This window comes from Sapajus apella, unplaced genomic scaffold (assembly GCF_009761245.1).
Source record: "Sapajus apella isolate SASKATOON/1434 unplaced genomic scaffold, GSC_monkey_1.0 scaffold38, whole genome shotgun sequence".
NCBI lineage: Eukaryota > Metazoa > Chordata > Mammalia > Primates > Cebidae > Sapajus > Sapajus apella.
In genome coordinates, this window is record NW_022436978.1 from 6,563,181 (window position 1) to 6,582,569 (window position 19,389).

The 19,389-nt window shown below is 37.5% G+C and overlaps 1 protein-coding gene across 7 annotated transcripts in view; it reads left to right on the forward strand.

The window, feature by feature from the left end:
- ACAP2 (ArfGAP with coiled-coil, ankyrin repeat and PH domains 2) overlaps nucleotides 1–19,389 on the forward strand; it is a 164,231-nt gene that overhangs the window by 47,967 nt on the left and 96,875 nt on the right. For all 7 annotated transcript variants that reach the window (XM_032298198.1, XM_032298202.1, XM_032298200.1 and 4 more), the window contains exons 2-4: nucleotides 1,260–1,317; nucleotides 10,926–11,045; nucleotides 11,796–11,849. In XM_032298198.1, coding sequence (XP_032154089.1) covers nucleotides 1,260–1,317; nucleotides 10,926–11,045; nucleotides 11,796–11,849 — 232 coding nt within the window. The remainder of the gene's footprint in view (nucleotides 1–1,259; nucleotides 1,318–10,925; nucleotides 11,046–11,795; nucleotides 11,850–19,389) is intronic.

Genomic DNA, 19,389 nt, shown 5'->3' on the forward strand with positions numbered 1-19,389 from the left:
AGTCCTTCCCCTTAGCCTCCCAAAAGTGCTGGGATTACAGCTGTGAGCCACCATGTTCATTCTGGAAATAGAGTTTTTATCTTAGCCCTGTCTCCTGAGAATATCTTACTCAGTGTAAATCTCCATTACTATCCAACTTAAGAAAAATTAGTTAAATCTTAAAATAGCTATTTGAGAATTGGTATTTATCAAGTAGATATATGAAAATGGCATAAATGACTTAAAGTACATGAATTACATTTTGTTATACATACTCTTAAGTGGAAAATGTTATTTTCCCTAAAAACTTAGTTGCTATAATTTTGTTTCAGACAAATTTCCGATTTTGAAATATTGCCTTGTAGTGTGATAAGAAGTGCTAAACTGGTATTATAATTTTATTGTTCTCTTTTGTCAATAAGAGTATTTGGCTAATTATTTGGTTTCTGCATTTTACATAGTCTAACATTTGCAAATTTTTCTGTGTCAAAATTATATTGCTAGGAGAAGAAGAGAGGCAAAAATCAGGTGCTGATTAAAAATAAGTCTGGGCGCAGTGGCTCATGCTTGTAATCTCAGCACTTTGGGAGGGCAAGGCGGGCAGATCATGAGGTCAGCAGATCGAGATCATCCTGGCCCACATGGTGAAACTCCGTCTCTACTAAAAATACAAAAATTAGCTGGTCATGGTGGAGCTGTAATCCCAGCTCCTCAGGAGGCTGAGTGAGGAGAATCGCTTGAACCTGGGAGTAGGAGGTTGAAGTGAGCTGAGATTGTGCCACTGCACTCCAGCCTGGTGACAGAGCAAGACTCTGTCTCAAAAAAACGCTTTGGAAACAAAATGATGCATTAGATAAGGGTGATATTTTGCTGAGCTATTTCTTCTTTCTTTTTGGTTGCCAACAATGCCTTGCAGTTTGGTTGCATGTGCTTTGTTACCAAGAAATGTGATTCTTCGTACATCTCAACTTTAAAATTTCTCTTTTGTGTAAAAAGTGCATGCTAAATAATTGTATTTAGCATTATTAATTGGAATAATATTAATGCTTTGAGTATATATTAGCCTAATGTGTTCTCCCATTGTCCTAAACAATAATTGTATTATCTGTTGTATTGCATGATTATGAAGTATTTATACTGAATTTCCAAGGTAATTATTACTTCACGTGAAGTGTAATTTTTAAGCATTCATATCTATCTTTTCATTTAGAGTTATTTTTCAAGAGTAAAGTATACATTTGAACAAATGGAATAACTTATTTTATATTTAATTTTTCTAGGGCAGCTTTGGAAGAAGTAGAAGGTGATGTGGCAGAATTGGAACTAAAACTTGATAAGGTAAATTTTACATGTTTAGCTTTTTAAAACATTGATTCTTGTTCGCCATAAATAATGATTAGTACCTACAATAACAGCTAGCTTTTTTTTTTTTTTTTTTTTTTTTAATAGACAGAATCTCACTCTGTCACCCAGGCTGGAGTGCAGTGGCACAATCTCAGCTCGCTGCAACTTCTGCCTCTTAGGTTCAAGTGATTCTTCTGCCTCAGCCTCCCGAGTAGCTAGGATTACAGGTGCCTGCCATTATGCCCAGCTAATTTTTTGTATTTTTAGTAGAGGCAGGGTCTTAACATGTTGGCCAGGCTGGCCTCAAACTCCTGACCTCAGGTGATCCACCTGCTTCAGCCTCCCAAAGTGCTGGGATTACAGGCATGAGCTACCGCACCTGGCCTGGTAGCTTTTTATCTCTATGAGGGTAAATGCTATTATTATCCTAGTTTTACACATGAGGGAAGTAAGACTGGAGACACTCAGTAGCTTGTGTAAAGTCTAATCTTAAAGTGCTAGAGCAGTAATTCAAATCCATGTCTGACTTTAAAGCTCACTAGACATCCTTTATGTTGTTAGAAGCTATTTCTGTATTTTCCACCAAAAAGATTGCATTTTTCTTTTTTGTTGCTTAATGGATTTCATATGTAACCTGACCATTCTATAAATTTAGGTGTGGCCAGGTTCAGATATAAATAAATTTAAAATATTCATTCCATTTTTAAGCTAATGCCAGGAATTCTTAATATATACTTAATAATCAATATGGTCATATTTTATGGAAGGGTAAATGTACATTGATTCCTACCGTGTATATTATTGATGATTTTTTTTGTTGTCTATCCAAGAAACATTGTTTGCTATGTAGTAGGCAGAAGTAGTAGAATGAGTAATACGGCTTCTGATCCATTTGTTTAGATATGCTTCTGAAACCACTGCTCAGTAAAATGTCTCTCTTTAAATTTCTGGAAATAGATGTGTATATTTGAAATACCTTTTCTGAAAATAATTTCTTAGTTTAATAATAATTATTATAAATGGTATTGCTGTGTAACCTAGTGCTTCTCAAACTTTAACTTTGCATAGGAAGCCCTTGGGGACCCATCTTGTGAAAATACAGATTCTGATGCAGTAGCTGGAGATACCTGAGATTTTGTGTTTCTAACTGGATTCCTGGTGACGTCCATGCTGTTGGCCCATAGATCACACTTTGAGTAGCAAGGATATAACATATATTAACCTGAAGGTTTTCAAATGTTTTGAAACCATGAAACACACATCCTTATATAGTCTAGAAACTATATAAAATAGCATTAGTTCTGCATGTAAACAAATTACATCAAAATTTTTGAAGATGTTTACAGATAACTTATTTTTATATTGTACGCTATCATTTTTAAAGCCCTGTAATATATATCTTTTTAATTTTTACACTATTTCTGTAGGGTACGTAGGACAAGTGTTGTTATTCCCATCTTGAAGATACCAAAGCCCAAGAAAGTGAAGGGGACTTGTTTCATAACGAAGTACAAGGGGCACAACCAGGATTATTAGAACCCCTCTATTTTGTCTTTTTTTTTTTTTTTTTTTTAAAGACAGAATCTCACTCTGTCGCCCAGGCTGAAGTACAGTGGCATGATTTCAGCTCACTGCAACCTCTGTCACCTGGGTTCAAGACATTTTCCTGCCTCAGCCTCCTGAGTAGTTTGGACTACAGACACACGGCACCATGCCTGGCTAATTTTTTGTATTTTAGTAGAGATGGGGTTTCACCATGTTGCCCAGTCTGGTTGCGAACTCCTGAGCTCAGGCAATCCACTTGCCTCAGCCTCTGAAAGTGCTGGGATTACAGGCATGAGCCACTGCACCCGGCCCCCTCTATCTTTATGATCAGTTCAGTGCTCTTCTTGTGCATCACTGTACTTCATGATCTGTGTTGGGGGAGCACACACTACTGGGAAATGTTCGGAGGAATGCTAGCCAGCTTCCAGGCAAGTCTTTGTAAAAATTAATATTTTAATTTTGGATAAGGACATTATTTGCAAATACCTTCCTTTATTTTCTACTTAAAAATTACATGTCTGGCTTTTTATTCCTGTTTTATTTTTTATTATTATTTTTTTTTACCTTGAGGCATTGCATTTATTTTCAAGTACTCTTTGAAACAAAATTTTAAACTCTTAAGGTAGGCAACAGAAAATACAGTTTCGATTTTATGGAAGATTTATGAGAGTATATAGAGGGGCAAGGCTTTTTAAAGAATCATAGAGTAGTATAATAAGGATGTCTTATACATAATACATATATTATTACATATATATTATATACATGAAATAAGAGTAATGTAATAAGGTAGAATTGCATGTAAATCATATGAAACGCTGTGGTGGGACACCTCAAAGTTTAAAATACCTAAACAGATAGACTCCACTGACAGTGCTTTTGCTAATTATTTGGCTGTTATGAGTGAATTCTTTTTTCCTTTATATTATTTGCTTGGCATAGGGCACACTGCTAGAATCTTCAAACCAAAAGATTCAAATCTAAAACAAGTTACTGGAGTATTGACCTTCACTACTAAGAACCATAAGCCCATTCTAGAGTCTGTCTTACTCAAAGGGCTACTAAGTATACGTGGAAATTTGACAGCTTGAAAAATACCACCTTTCTATTTTTCATCCCACTGAAGCTCCATAGTTACTTTTATATTTCTCTGGTTGCTTTACCTCTCCCAAATTCTTTTTTTTTTTTTTAAATTTTTAATTCTTTTTTTGAAATGGAGTCTTGCTCTGTCACCCAGGCTGGAGTACAGTGGTGCGATCTCAGCTCACTGCAACCTCCACCTTCCTGGCTGAAGCGATTCTCCTGCCTCAGCCTCCTGAGTAGCTGGAATTACAGTCCCATGCTACCATGCCTGGCTAATTTTTTGTTATTTTTAGTAGAGACAGGGTTTTGTCATATTGGCCAGGGTGGTCTCGAATTCCTAACCTCAGGTCATCTGCCTGCCTTGGCCTCCCAGAGTGCTGGGATTACAGGAGTGAGCCACTGTGCCCGGCCCAAATTGTTTATTTATATTATTTTTATTTTAGAAATTATGAGGAGTTGGCATAGAGAAGAGAGGCTGAGAGGAGGAAGTGTTTGTTATTGAAGGTAGTGGCATTGAAGGACTAATGGGGGTGATGGAGGGGTTGCTCCAAGTCTAGGTTAGTGATTTCATAGCTTTGCGCAGGGTGAGTTCCACCTGTAGTGTCATTGTAAATCATGCCAAGGACAGGTTAAACTAGCTTGTTGACTTTGCCTATAATGTATGCCACCAGTAGTTACATTCTTTCTGGTGAATAATGCTTTATGAGTGGCATTGCTCTACTGAGTTCAATTATTTATCCATTCTTGCCAGATGTTCTGTCATTGACAGCATCATAGTGCATCATAGTTGCCATCTAGAATTAATTTCTGCATCTGTTGCATTATCTCACTGGCTTGCTTGTTCCCTGTTAAGCAGATGCTCTTCAAATCTCAGCTCAAGTACTACCAAACATTGGCTCTTGCATGTACTTTGATTTAATCTGTTATAATATTGTAATTTTTGGTGGGTAGCATAGCCTAGTAGTTAAGAACACAAAGCCTGTAGCCGCTGGGTTTGAATCTGGCTCTGTCATTTACTAGCAGTATGGCCTTGGACAAGCTCCTTAGTCTTTCCGTGCTTCAGTTTCTTCTCTCCAAAATGAGGAAAATAAGAGTGTCTCTGTATTTCATAGGATTATTCTGAAACTAAAGTGAGATAATACATATAAAGTACTTAGCACAGTTCTTGGCACTTGTTAAATTCTAAATAAACAATGATGCTGTCTCTTCAACAGACTATTAGCTCCTTGAAGACAGACTGTCTTTAAAAAGGAAAAAAACTGGCTGAAAGTGGTGGCTCACACCTGTGTTTCCAGCACTTTGGGAGCCGAGGCAGATGGATCACTTGAGGTCAGGAGTTTGAGACCAGCCTGCCTAACATGGTGAAACCTGTCTCTACTAAAAATAAAAAAATTAGCCAGGTGTGTTGCCCCTGGTGTGGTAGTGTGTGTGCACCACTGCACTCCAGCCTGGGTGACAGAACAAGTCCCCGTTTCCAAAAAAAAAAGATACTTTGTATACTTTGTGTATACAAAGTCCTATGTTTTATATTATTTCCAATCATTATACCAATATTGCAAAGTTGGTATCATCTCTAATTTGCACACAAAAAAACAAGAATTAGAGAGTATGTTACTCAAGGATAGTCAGAAGAAAAGTTGGTTGTATTTCTATCATCTGGCAAAGTGTCTGTGACATAGTAATTGCTTAGCAAAAAGTTGTTGAATGAATTAAGAATATTGGTTTGATAACAGATGGACTTGACCTTTAATCTTATTGTTGTAGGTAAAAATCTTCCCTCTGTAGGTGTATATTATTCAGTTATAATCTCATTCATCGGTGTCATCTAACAAGGATTTTGGCAGCTGGCAAAATCTTAGTCTTCTCTTTGCCTCCCTCCCTCTTGATTGCCAAGTCCATCCTTCCTCCTGGATAGCTACGGCGTATATGTGGTTCTGCTGTATGACAGTTTCATTTTCTCTGTAACTCCTGTGATAGTGACCTCTGTTCTACTTCTGATAACTATTTTGTGGCTATGTTCTGTGCCTTGTCACCTACGGTTCTAATCTTTGAAATCTGGAATGCTGCTATCCTACTTTCTGACTTGAGTCTCTAGTCCTTCCAGTTCTCGGCCTCATTACTGCTTCTGTTCTTCAGCCTTACCTCTGGTCTTTATCCACTTGTGATATTTCAGATCACTTCTTTTTTTAAATTGTACTTCAAGTTCTGGATACATGTGTAGAATGTGCAGGTTTGTTACGTAGGTATACATGTGCCATGGTGGTTTGCTGCATCTATCAACCCATCATCTAGGTTTTAAGCCCTGCATGCATTAGGTATTTGTCTAATGCTCTCCCTCCCCTTGTCCTGCTCCTGATGGCTCCTGGTATGTGATATTCTCTTCCATGTGTTCATGTGTTCTCATTGTTCAACTCCTACTTATGAGTGAGAACATGTGGTGTTTGGTTTTCTGTTCCAATGTTAGTTTGCTGAGAATGATGGCTTCCAGCTTCATCCTTGTCCTGCAAAGGACATGAACGCACTCTTCTTTTATGGCTGCTCAGATCATTTTAAAATACACTTCAATGTATTCCTGAAGTGTATTTAATTTTTGTAATTAAAAAAATTGAGATAAAATTAACCTAACATAAAGTCCACTGTTATAAAGTCTGTAATTCGTGGTTTTTAGTATAGTCCCAGTGTTGTACAATTATCACTACTATCTAATTCCAAAATATTTCTTTCGCCCCAAAAAGAAACCCTATACCTATTAGCAGTCACTCCCAATTCTTCTCTCCCTCTGTCTTCTGGCAACCTACTCTACTTTGTGTTCTGGATTTGCCTATTCTGAACATTTCAAATAAATAGAATAATACAAAATTTGGTCTATGTGACTAGCTTCTTTCTCTTAGCATAATGTTTTTAAGATTCATCTGTGTTGCAGCATGTATTATTCCTTTGTGTTTATAGCTGGATAATATATAATTGCATGGATGTACCTCATTTTGTTTATCCATTCATCAGTTGATGGACATTTGAGTTGTTTCTCTTTTTTGGCTGTTGTGAATAATGCTGCTATGATCCCTTTCAGAATACTCTTAATTTTATTATATCATTATTTCTCTTCAGAGACTTTCATGTCCTTTCCATAACACCTACTCTGCAGGTGTTCTCCACTATTTTAAGTCTAGTCATTTATATTATTTGTCCCATATCTGGCCTATAAAACCCTACAGGGGAAGTTACAACTGTTGGGTGAAGCCAATTAATGGTGCGACACATTCCTGGAATTCTTGTTATAAAGTAGTTTCCCCACAACCCAATCAGGTTTCTTTCTGTTACCTTTAGTGGCTTTTCAAGACCTCAAAATTTGCCACATTGTTCTTCATTCTTAGCAGGTGGCCTTGTCTCTTCGTCTGCTTGGTAGGAATGCCTTTATTTCTTGCTTCTAATCTAGAAGTTTAACAGAACCTGTTCTTACCATTTTACTTTTTCTGCTAATTTGAATGATAAAAGTATCCCTTTTTCTATGTAGTTCCAAGCCCCCTAACTCATCAGGACTTTGCTTTAGCGTCTCTCCTTTTCATTCTCTGCCACCCCTATCTTAAGTAGATAAAGATTTTTTTTTTTTTTTAACACTAAGTTTGTTTCTCAGTAAGACAAAACAGGAGCAAACAACAATAAGAAAACCTTCCTCTCTGACGAGGAAGCACAAATCTCTATTGAGCAATTATCATGTGCCAGAAGTGCTAAGAATCTTTTTTTTTTTTTTAAAGATAGAGATGGGATCTTGCTATGGTGACCAGGCTGGTCTCAAATGCCTGGCCTCAAGAGATCCTCCCATCTCAGCCTCCCAAAGTGTTGGGCTTACAGTCATGAGCCCTGGCCTGTGCTGAGAATCGTTATGTGCATTATCTTACTCTTTTTTTCTAGTAACCATATATGGTTTGGTACAATTGTTACGTGTGATAAAGAAGAAGAAATGGAAGTTTGTTGAGTTTAAGGTCACTCAGGCACACTTAGATGGTTAAGTATGACAGTAGGTTGAACCTAAGCAGACTTAGCTGAGAACTCTTAGTTTATTTTACCATAACATTTTACTATTAACCTGTCTCTCTTTGTTTTTATGGAAACTTTTAATTATTTTTAAATTATTTAATTTGTTGCATAATACCACCTATGTAGTACATAATTTGAAGGTAAAAAAGTGTGTACTCAGTGAAAATTAGTCATTTTCTAATCTCTTTCCTAGAGGAATGCACTGAACTAGTTTTTTTTTGCTCTTGCAAAATTTTCTTATTTATTTTATTTATTTATTTATTTATTTTTTGAGACAGCCTCGCTCCGTCACCTAGGCTGGAGTGCAGTGGCTGATCTCAGCTCATTGCAACCTCTGCCTCCCGGGTTCAAGCAATTATCCTGCCTCAGCGTCCTGAGTAGCTGGAACTATAGGTGCGTACCACCATGACTCGCTAATTTTTGTATTTTTAGTAGAGACGGGGTTTCACCATGTTGGCCAGGCTGGTCTCGAACTCCTGACCTCAAGTGATTTGCCCACCTCGGCCTCCCAAAGCTCTGGCATTACAGGTGTGAGCTACTGTGCTCGGCCATTTTACAAACTTTTCTAAGCATATAAAAGTATTTGTACTCGAGTACAAATGACTTTCTTCATTTCAACAAAAATATTAGCACTGTTCTACATTTTGATTTTTCTCTTAATATATCATGGATGTTATTTGTTGTTATAGAGCCGTCTCATTTAAAAAAATGGTTGAATTATATTACCTTGCATGGATATATTGTAATTATTTGTCCACTGATGGACACTTAGATTGCTACCAATATTTTACTGTGACTGCAGTGAATAACTTTACATGTGTCATATGGCCTGTGTGTAAAATACAGTTGTATTATACATTTTAAAAAGTGAAATCGCCAAGTTAAAAGGTATGTATGTTTTAAATTTTGATAGCTCTTGTTAAATTGCCTTCTGTAGATATTGTACCAATTTACACTTCTACCAACAATGCATGACTGTTTCCCCATACCTGCCCTCTTTAAGACAGCATGTTGTCAAACTTTCTGATCTTTGCTCTGAGTAAAAAAAAAGTAATTTCCGTTTCTTTTATTATGAGTGAGAATGAATATCTTTTCATGGGTTTAAGCCACATGTATTTCTTTTTGGAGGGGGCAATTATCTCTGCATGTATGTAACCCATTTTTTCTAGTGAATGGTTGGATTTTCAAGATGATTTATATACCCTTTCTTATGGTAGGGAAACTTGTCCTTTGTGATTTATCTCAATATTGTTTCCCTATGTTGTTTCTTTTGACTGTGTTTGTTTTTTCCTTATAGAAATGTCTTATTGTTATGTAATTGGATTTGTCCATTTTTTTTGCATAGTGTTTGAAGTTTGCATCCTTCTCAGAACGACTTCCCATTTTGAGATTATTGAAAAAGAATACTTTCTGTTTTCTCTTTTATTTCTGATTTTGTTTTTATGTTTAAATCTTTATTCTATCTGTAATTAACTTGGGTGTCTGTAATACAACTTAATTTCTTTTTTTATTTCCTTCAGATGACTATCCAGTGTCCCTGATATAATTTAGCAGATAACTTTTTCCCCCACTGGCTGAAATATTACTTTAATCATACATGGCATATTTATATCTGTTTTTTTTTGGCTGTGTATTCTGTTACATTGATCAGTATGTCTATTTGCATTTACTACCAGACTTTTATTTATTATCCTTTTGTAATATATTTTAATATCATGTAATATTCACGTTCCTACATCATTGCTCTTTCAATTTTTTTTTTTTTTCCTCTTGCATAGTGGTTACACCATATGAAGTTTAGAATCAGTTTTTCTGGCAAGACATTTTATTTTATATTGTAAATAGTAAATGGTTTAAAAGACACCTTTGTCAGCATTTCTCACAGTGGGTTTTGTGGAACATTGGTCATGTAGGAATGCTTCCTCTAACAAGACTCCCATGGAGTCAAATATTTCTGGGAAATGCTGCATATTATACACCTCCCCTCTTGGATGCACACTGATAAATGAAAAGCTCTTAAGAGTATACCAATATCTTCTGTTGCCTTTTCTAGGAATCCTTCCCTGGTCCTCATAGTCCTGGTTAGATGGTCTTTGTTTTTTTCCCTCGTGCATAGTTTTGTCATAGTAGTTGTGTTCGTATCTACTTGTCTTCTTATTAGAATTATAGAATTAGAGATTTTGAGAGCAGAGATTATGTTTTCAATTTCTGTTCCCCTAGGTCTTAGGGCAGCAGTTTTAATTTATACTCTTGAAATCCTTCAGGAGTTTTCTCAAGTTTTTCTTGGCTCTTTATCCTCTTCTTTGTGACCTCCCCCGCTTTCTATCCCTCAGTACTTTTCTCTCCTTTGTCTAGAACAGTTTCACTTTTACCTGTTTTTTAATATTTGACATTTGCCCAAGATTTTGGTAAAAGAAAATGTTCTGTGTCTGAAAGAAAGGAGAGAAGGAAGGATAGAAGGGAAGAACAGAGAGATGGAGGGATGAAGGGAATGAAAAGAAGAAGGAAGGAAGAAAGAGAAAGATAAAGAGAAGAGCCCAGTGCTAAGGCTTAGACAATGCCTGGAACAATAGGCATTAGAGAAATATTTTTTTGAGTAAACGGTTGATTAATCAATTTAGACATCTGCTTTGATAGACTAATACTGAAATAATCAGCATGACTAACCTATTAAACCAGTTTACTTACCTTTCTTCCAACATACTTTTGTTGTTATCACACTGCCTCTGGATCCTAAAAGGTCAACTTTTTAAGTACAACTATGCTATGAATTTATTAAAGGAAAAAAGAATACTTTTCAATTAGTCTGTTTTCAGTTTATTGTTGAAACAAATTTAACTTAATTAGGTCGCCTAATATAGTTACTGCCAACACTTGTTCAACTAAGTAATTTGTAAAATTATCTTCAACCTGATGAAATTTTTTTTCTTTTTCAGCTTGTGAAACTTTGTATTGCAATGATTGATACTGGAAAAGCCTTTTGTGTTGCAAATAAACAGTTCATGAATGGGATTCGAGACCTGGCTCAGTATTCTAGTAATGATGCTGTAGTTGAGGTTGGTATTACTAAAATTACAGTTAAAAATGAAAAAAAAAAAAAAGTAAGACATTAAAGGATTGCACCTTCATCTACCTTATTTATCATTATGTTGATACTTAAAATTAGAAGTAGAAAAGCAATCACCCCTTGGCACTATCTTGTATGAATCTGTTTTGTAAGATAGAAGTTGATGGTTGATTTGCATTATGCATTATCTAGCTTGGCTCTTCTCACCTAGTTTCTCATTGTTTTGGTTAGTTTACTAAGTTGACTTGCTTCTAGGTGAGCTGAAGCACCTGTCAGAGGACCTGAGAAAGCAGATCAAGATCATGCCTATTAGTAGCTGCTTATAGGGGCATGCAGAGAGCGTTAACCTAAGTACAGTGTCTAACTCTATGTATGGAGGCCTGTATAGGTTCTGGTCAGCCAGCTTATGCTGGGTTAGCTTAGATCCCTTGGCATACTATGTGGTGTTATATTTCTTTCAAAACAATTTGAACTTAGGTTTATATATGCCATTTCTATTGTTAGCATAATACCATTGATGGGGCAGTATTCTTTCACATTTTTAGGGCTTTATTTGTTACCACGTGTAGACTTGACCTCTGCAGAGTGTACCTATGAGGTAGTGAGATTGTCCTTGGAAATAAATGTTACTGTTTACGGTGTAACTTGATCTTCTGTCAGAAATCCTGAGGTAACATTTTTGTGACCTATTTTAATGGCTCATACATGATTTGGTTTTCTTTTGATTTCTTTCTCATAGACAAGTTTGACCAAGTTTTCTGACAGTCTTCAAGAAATGATAAATTTTCACACAGTAAGTGTCAGTAAGTAGTTAAAATTACAGTTTTAACTGTATTTGACCATATTAACATTTTAGTACTTTTCTTGAGTCTCAATATTTTATGAAATGACTGAAGTTGAATTACATGGCTTTGCTTGGTCATCAACCTTTTAGTTGGGTGGATCTAAAATGTACACTGCGTGTGTGTGTGTGTGTGTGTGTGTGTGTGTGTGTGTGTGTGTGTGGAGAGAGAGAAACAGAATAAGAGTATTATTTCTCATTCTAATATAGTGAACTTAATATCATTGAAGGACATACCCCCAAAGTTAAATGTTTTCCCTTTAAGTTGTGGCTTCGTAAAGTTTTTAAGCATGTATTTAAGAATAAAGAAGTAACAGTCATTTTAAATGTAGCTGTTTCTTTTGAGGTACTTACCAATATATCTCCTTTATCTAAACAATTACCAGTATTAAAGAGTGCTATCTATTTTGAGCTATTTATATGTGTGTTTAAGATTTGTGGGCATTTATCTTTCAAGCATGTGGACTATATATTACTTTGGGAATGTCACAAAATTCCTTTACAAAGTTTGTAAAAGTTTACTGCAGATATGGTAGCTTATAAGCTGTATGTTTCTGATATTTTTTAAAAAAGCTTAACTGATAGGGTTGTGTAATTGTTGAATCAGTGCTTTCAAATTAATTAGCAGCTGTCTGTAATAAGTGTATCAATACTTATATGCATAAAATCTGCTTGTTTTGGGTTCTTAATTTGATTTTTAAATTTTTTTTGTTGGTCAGCATATTTAGGATGAAGTAATACGATATTGCTTATTTTAATTATAGTTCAAATTTTAGCTATACCAATATTGACATGTACAAGTATCTGCTTGAGTGCCTGTTTTCAGTTCTTTGGTGCATGTACCTAGGTGTGGAATTACTGGATAATATATTCTGTGTTTAACCTTCTGAGGAACTGCTAGACTGTTTTCCATAGAGACTGTACCATTTTACCTTTCCACGAGCAATGTATGAGTGTTCCAGTTTCTCTACATCGTTACCAACACTTGTTATTTTCAACTTTTTAAAAAGAATTATAACCATCCTAGTAGGTATGAAGTGGTATCTCATTGTAGTTTTCATTTGTATTTCCCTAATGACTCACACAGTTGAGCATCTTTTATGAGCTTACTGGTTTTCTGTGTATCTTCTATCATTGTTACCATTGTTGTCTACTTGAAGTCCTTTATTTATTTAGAGACAGGGTCTCACTCTGTCACCTAGACTGGAGTGCAGTGACAGAGTCATACCTCACTACAGCCTGGAACTCCTAGGCTTAAGTAATCCTCCTGCTGCAGCCTCCCAATTAACTAGGACTAGAGGCATGTGCTACCATGCCAGGCTAATTTTTTTTTTCTTTTGGGTAGAGATGAAGTCTCATTCTTTTGCCTAGGCTAGTCTTGAACTCTTGGGCTCAAGCTATCCTCCTGCCTCAGCCTCCAAAGTACTGGGGTTACAGATGTGGGCCACTGTACCCCGTCTGTTTGTCTGTTATTTAATTGGGCTTTTTGTTGTTGTTGTTGTTGACTTATACTTGTTTTATATAGTTTGGATATTAAACCCTTATCTCAATATATGTTATACAAATATTTTCTCTTGTAATTTTCTTTTTTACTTTCTTGAAAATATCCTTTGATGCACAAAAGTTTTTAGTTTTGATGAAGTGTGAAGTTCACTTTATCTATTTTGTATTTTGTTGTTTGTGCTTTTGGTGTTATGTCTAAGGGAATCCATTGCCAAATTCTGGCTCATCAAGATTTATCCCTATGTTTTCTTCTAATAGTTTTATGGTTTTAGCTCTAGTATTTGACACCAATTTGACCACATAATAGTTTTCTTTTTGCCTTCTATTGAATTTAGATGTCAGTGTTTGGTATATTTGATTTCTATTTAAACCAAATGTAATTTAGTAAGAAAGTTGTGTTTTTGGTATAAGTGATTGACTTTAAATTGGCATGATAGACTAAATGTTTTCTCTATAATTTGAAATAGTCCTCTCATTATCCTTTGAAATATTCCTCATTTTCTTTAAAGCAGTAAATCTTACGCTATTTATTTTTTTTTCCCCAAGGAAAATTTGTATTGTTTTAATTATTTTTATGTACAGAAAACTCAACAGCGTACATTTAACCCAGTTTAGTGGCAGGTTCTTTAGCCATTGTCTTTTCAAGCTTGGTGATACACAGTTGGGACCCAGGACATTGCCTTCCCACTGACGGCAGATCTCATTGTATCTGTCGTTGTAATTGGTCCTGATAGCTTCCACCAGCTTAGCCAAAGTGCCTTTGTCTTCTGAGTTACCGTGTGTGAATGCGACAGTGGTGCAGGTCCTCCTGTGGACTAGATCTCCCAGTCTTGCCTTCCCCTTGATAATGCAGTAAGGAACTCCCATTTTATAACACAGGGCAGGCAAGAAAACAACCAGCTCGATGGGATCCATGTGGTGTGCAGTCACCACCAGGTGAGCTTTCTTGTTCTCCACCGAAGTGGTGACGGTGTTAACTCCTGCTTGAAGGACAGGTGGTCTCTTAGTGGGGACGTCCCCTTTGCCAACAGCTTTTTTCTCCGCCTGAGCCAACAGCCTCTGCTTCTTCTGTTGCTTTGTCTTTGGTCTGTACTTGTGGGCCAGCTTAAGTAGCTGAGTAGCTGTTTGTCGGTCCAGGGCCTGGGCGCACTGGTTAATTGCAGGAAGCGCTTTCAGCCACTAAAAGAGGTTGGCTCTCTGCCGCTGCAACCTGATATAGCGGGGCAATTTCATAAAGAGAGTGAGGTCTCTTTTGGGCTGCATGTCCTGTCCAATGCCAGAATTCTTAGGCCTTTTCTCAAACAGGGGATTCACCACTTTCTTGGCCTCTTGCTTCTTCCTGACAGCAGGGGCCAGAGCCACCTTCTTCCCCTTGGCCTTTCCTTTCGGCATCTTGGGCAGTGGGAGGAGAGCTGCTATTTCTTTATATAATAATATCTTGCTCTTTATTATGGTTTTATATGTGAAAAGTTATGATCAAGATAAACTTCTGACACACACACACACATACATATATACATATATATATATTTATATATATATTTTTTTCCCCTCCCCAGGCAGAGTCTGGCTCTGTCTCCCAGGCTGGAGTGCAGTGGTGCGATTTGGGCTCAGTGCAGCCTCCGCCTCCCAGGTTCAGGTGATTCTCATGCCTCAGCCTCCCAAGTTGCTGGTGCTACAGGCATGTACCACCATGCCTCGACTAATTTTTGTATTTTTAGTAGATATGGGGTTTTGGTATGTTGGCCAGGTTGGTCTCAAACTCCTGGCCTAAAGTGATCTACACTCTTTGGCCTCCCAAAGAATTGGGATTATAGGCATGAGCCACCGCACCTGACCTTGAAGCAAGGGATACATGTATTATTTGCTTCAGAGGGATAGAGATTGGTCTTTATTTTAAAAATTCTGTTTATTTACTTATTTTTGAGATGGAGTATTGCTTTGTCGCTTAGGCTGGAGTACAGTGGTGCAATCTCAGCTCATTGCAACCTCTGCCTCCCGGGTTCAGGGGATTCTCCTGCCTCAGCCTCCTGAGTAGCTGGGATTACAGGTGCACGCCACCATGCCTAGGTACTTTTTTGTATTTTTAGTAGAGACAGAGTTTCACCATGTTGGCCAGGATGGTCTCTCTCTCTTGACCTTGTGATCCGCCTGCCTTGGCCTCCCAAAGTGCTGGGATTACAGGTGTGAGCCACCGTGCCTGGCCTTTTTTTTTTTTGGTCTCCCAGGCTGGAGTGCAGTGATGTGATCTCAGCTCACTGCAACCTCCACCTCCCAGGTTCAAGTGATTCTCCTGGCTCAGTCTCCAGAGTAGCTGGGACTACAGGCGTGTGCCACCACGCCCAGCTAATTTTTTGTATTTTTAGTAGAGGTGGAGTTTCACCGTGTTAGCTAGGAAGGTCTCGATCTTCTGACCTCATGATTCTGCCCACCTCGGCCTCCCAAAGTGCTGGGATTACAGGCGTGAGACAACACGCCCGGCTGAGAGTGATTTTTCTTTAACTCTACTGGGATCCATTCAGGAAAACAGAAACAACATAATAAATTTTTTTGAGAGAGGGTTTTGCTCTGTCACCTAGGCTGGGATGCCACAGCATGAGACTGCAACCTCAGCCTCCTGGGCTCAGTCCTTTAGCCTCAGCCTCTCGAAGTGTTGAGATTACAAGCATGAGATAACACACCTGGCCAGGATATTTCTGACAGAAAGATTTTAATACAGGGAACTGGATGCAAAAATGTTGGAAAGGTTGGAGGAATAAAAAATCTAAGGTGATCATGCTATCCAGGGATCAGTGAACTTGGGAAGTGGTGGTTGTGCCTAGGGCTGCTGGAACAAAAGTGAAAGTGGTGTTATGCAGAGCCCCTAAATACTGAATTGTTGGGGATACTGCCATTACTTAGCCAGGAAGCCAGAAGCTTGCCTTCTAATTGCTGCTGTGTAAATTGCTGCTGCGTAAGCCAGGGAGCTCATAGTCCCATTGAAACTGCCAACTTGGCCACCGGTTCTGCTGAAAGTTGGAGTGGGTCACAGTTTCTCACCGAGACTGTGTCAGAACAGAAACAGAAAAAAAAAGTGGCTTTTCCTTTCCTCTTGCCTCTTAATTTGACATTATCTTCCATTGCAGAACCTAACCTCTCTGCTTGCAAGGAAGTCTGGGAAATATAGTACTTTGTAAGCTTCTAGCACTGGGCAATAAAGAGAAGGAGACTAAGAGTGAGTGCGCCACTTAATTTTTATCCTTAAAACCTTTTCTGTGATATTTCTCTTTTCCATATACTCAATATCCAATACATTAGCAAAATATACTCCAAACTTAGTTATCCATAATTTCTCTAGTACCTCCAAGTCTAAACTGCTCCTCCCTCTTGTTTAGGCTTCTACAATAGCTTGTGCCTCTGCTTCTCTTCTTTCCCTTCTGTGATGTGTGCTGAGGACAGCAACCAAAATGAATGTTTGCAAACAAAAATTAATGCACAGCACGCCCCTGCTGCAGTGGCTTCCTGTGACACTCAGAATAATATCCTAACCATGGCCTACCAAGCCTTATGTGATCAGGCTACTGCTCATAACTCCGTGATCTCTCTACTCTGCCTGGCTGTAGCCACTTGGCGTTCTTTGAATGTACCAAAGTAATTCTCATCTCAGAGCTTTGTGCTTGCTTTCTGTTCTGTGTCGAATGTTCTTTTTCCACATCTATATATGGTTAGATTCTTCACAATATTCCTTCCCTCTTCCTTTATTTAGGTCACTTCCTCTCAGAGAGGTCTTCCTTAACTGCTCTGTGCGTCCCTTTCTATCACTTTATCCAGCTTTTACATATGTAGACACATAATACACAGACTGTGTATACACACATATCCAAGTATACGTATATTGTCTGTTCTCAAATATGTACTTATTTTACTGTCTGTTCTAAGTTCCATGATTGCAGGTGCTTTGTTATGCTCATCTCTGTACCTAGAAGAGTATTTAATAGAAGTTACTTGCCAGGTACGGTGGCTCATGCCTGTAATCCCAGCACTTTGGGAGGCCAGTGGGGGCAGATTATGAGGTCAAGAGATCAAGATCATCCTGGCCAACATGGTGAAACCCCATCTCTACCAAAAAATACAAAAATTAGCTGAGCATGGTGGCACACTTCTGTACTCCCAGCTACTCTGTAGGCTGAGGCAGGAGAATCGCTTGAACCCAGGAGGCAGAGGTTGCAGTGAGCTGAGATTGTGCCGCTGCACTTCAGCCTGGCAATAGAACAAGACTCTGTCTCAAAAAAAGAAAGGAGTTACTCGTGGCAGGGTTAACAAGACTGGAGTTAGGAACTTAAGAAAATACTTAAACTTTTTTATAGTCATTAAATCAACAAACACAGTTAACTTTCTCTCTTTCTCTATTCCTTATACTTGAGAAACCTCATACTCTCTGTTGACTGTAAACCTCATGTTGCTTTAAAAAGGTGATTGTTATACTAAGAAAAAAAATTACTCTTTGTCTGCCTGGAGGTCCGAAGGCTCTATGTTGGTCAACTTGTTTGTGTTTACATATATGTTTCTGTACATGAAGACCTTTTTGTCTCATACTGTACCCAGAAGTCCAGTGCATATTTTATTCCCTATTATTTTTGACAGCATCTCAGAAATTTTCCTTTTAATAGATACAAAAAATGAAATTGCGAGTCTTTGATTTACTTTCTTTCAATTTTCTTCTTTTTATAGTTAATGCACCATCTATTCTATCTTGCCTTTTTGTTGTTTTGTTGTTGTTGTTGTTGTTTTTGTCTTTAATTTTTTTTCAGAAGGAATGACTTGTGTCACGTGAACTAGAATTCTTGTATTTGTGGCAAAAGTTCTTCCTTCATAGCACTGTTATGCTTCACATTGATTAGACTATGGCTAGGGATAACACTTACCTTGTTTACTGTTATACTCCAGTAGTTACATAATTCTCATTTTAGGGAAGTCATTTTTCTGAGATTCACATTCCTCCTCTGTAGGCTTCGCGTGGTGGTTCACACCCGTAATCCCAGCACTTCGGGAGGCAGAGAGGGTTGATTGCGTGAGCCCTGGAGTTAGAGACCAGCCTGGGCTACATAGCGAAACTTGGTCTCTACAAAAAAACACAAAAATTAGCTGGGTGTGGTGGCTTATGCCTGTAGTCCCAGATACTCAGGAGGCTGACGTGTGAGGATTACCTGTGCCTGGGAAGTTGGGGCCAACAGTGAGCTGTGATCATACTACTGCACTCCAGCCTGAGTGATAGAGTGAGAACTTGTTTCCAAAAAAACAAAAGATTTACATTCTTTCTCTGTAAAATGAAGGGGATTTGCTAGATGACTTTTCCTTATTAAAAAATTATAAAATCATGAGGCATTTATTATAAGATTTAAATATGGTCTCAGAGCCATTTGTTAAAATGTGGGAAAAGCCTAGTTATATAAAATGCTTTATTTTTGTAGCATTCTCTGGAATTCTAATTACATAGCATCCCAGTATAAAGGATAATTAAGAAAAACTGCTTTCTTAAAGATAGTAAATAGCGTAACCTGCATTACATCCTTTAGCAGAGCTCGTAACAGTTGGGTTTTGGTATATCAGTTTGTGTAAGGATAAAAGTCTGGTTATTTCAAAGGTGTCATTTATGAACTTTGTGGGATTAAACAAATGTTTGAAAATAATGAAACTATTTGTGTTATTAGCTAAGTAAAGAGTAAACATATGTTGGAGTCAGATTGTCTGATCATTTAATAAAATAAATCATTTAGACCATCTTGTGATTTATTTATTTCATCTGTAAAAATGGATAGAACTGTTATTATTCCTTTTAGAATGAAACTATCTGAGGGTTTCTCTTTAACTCATATGTGGTGGTGGTGTTGTGAATGGAGTCTTGCTCTGTCAGGTTGTGATCTTGGCTCACTGCAATCTCCACCTTCCAGGTTCAAGTCTCCTTCCTCAGGAGTATTATGTTTAAAATATTTTGTTTTATCACTATATA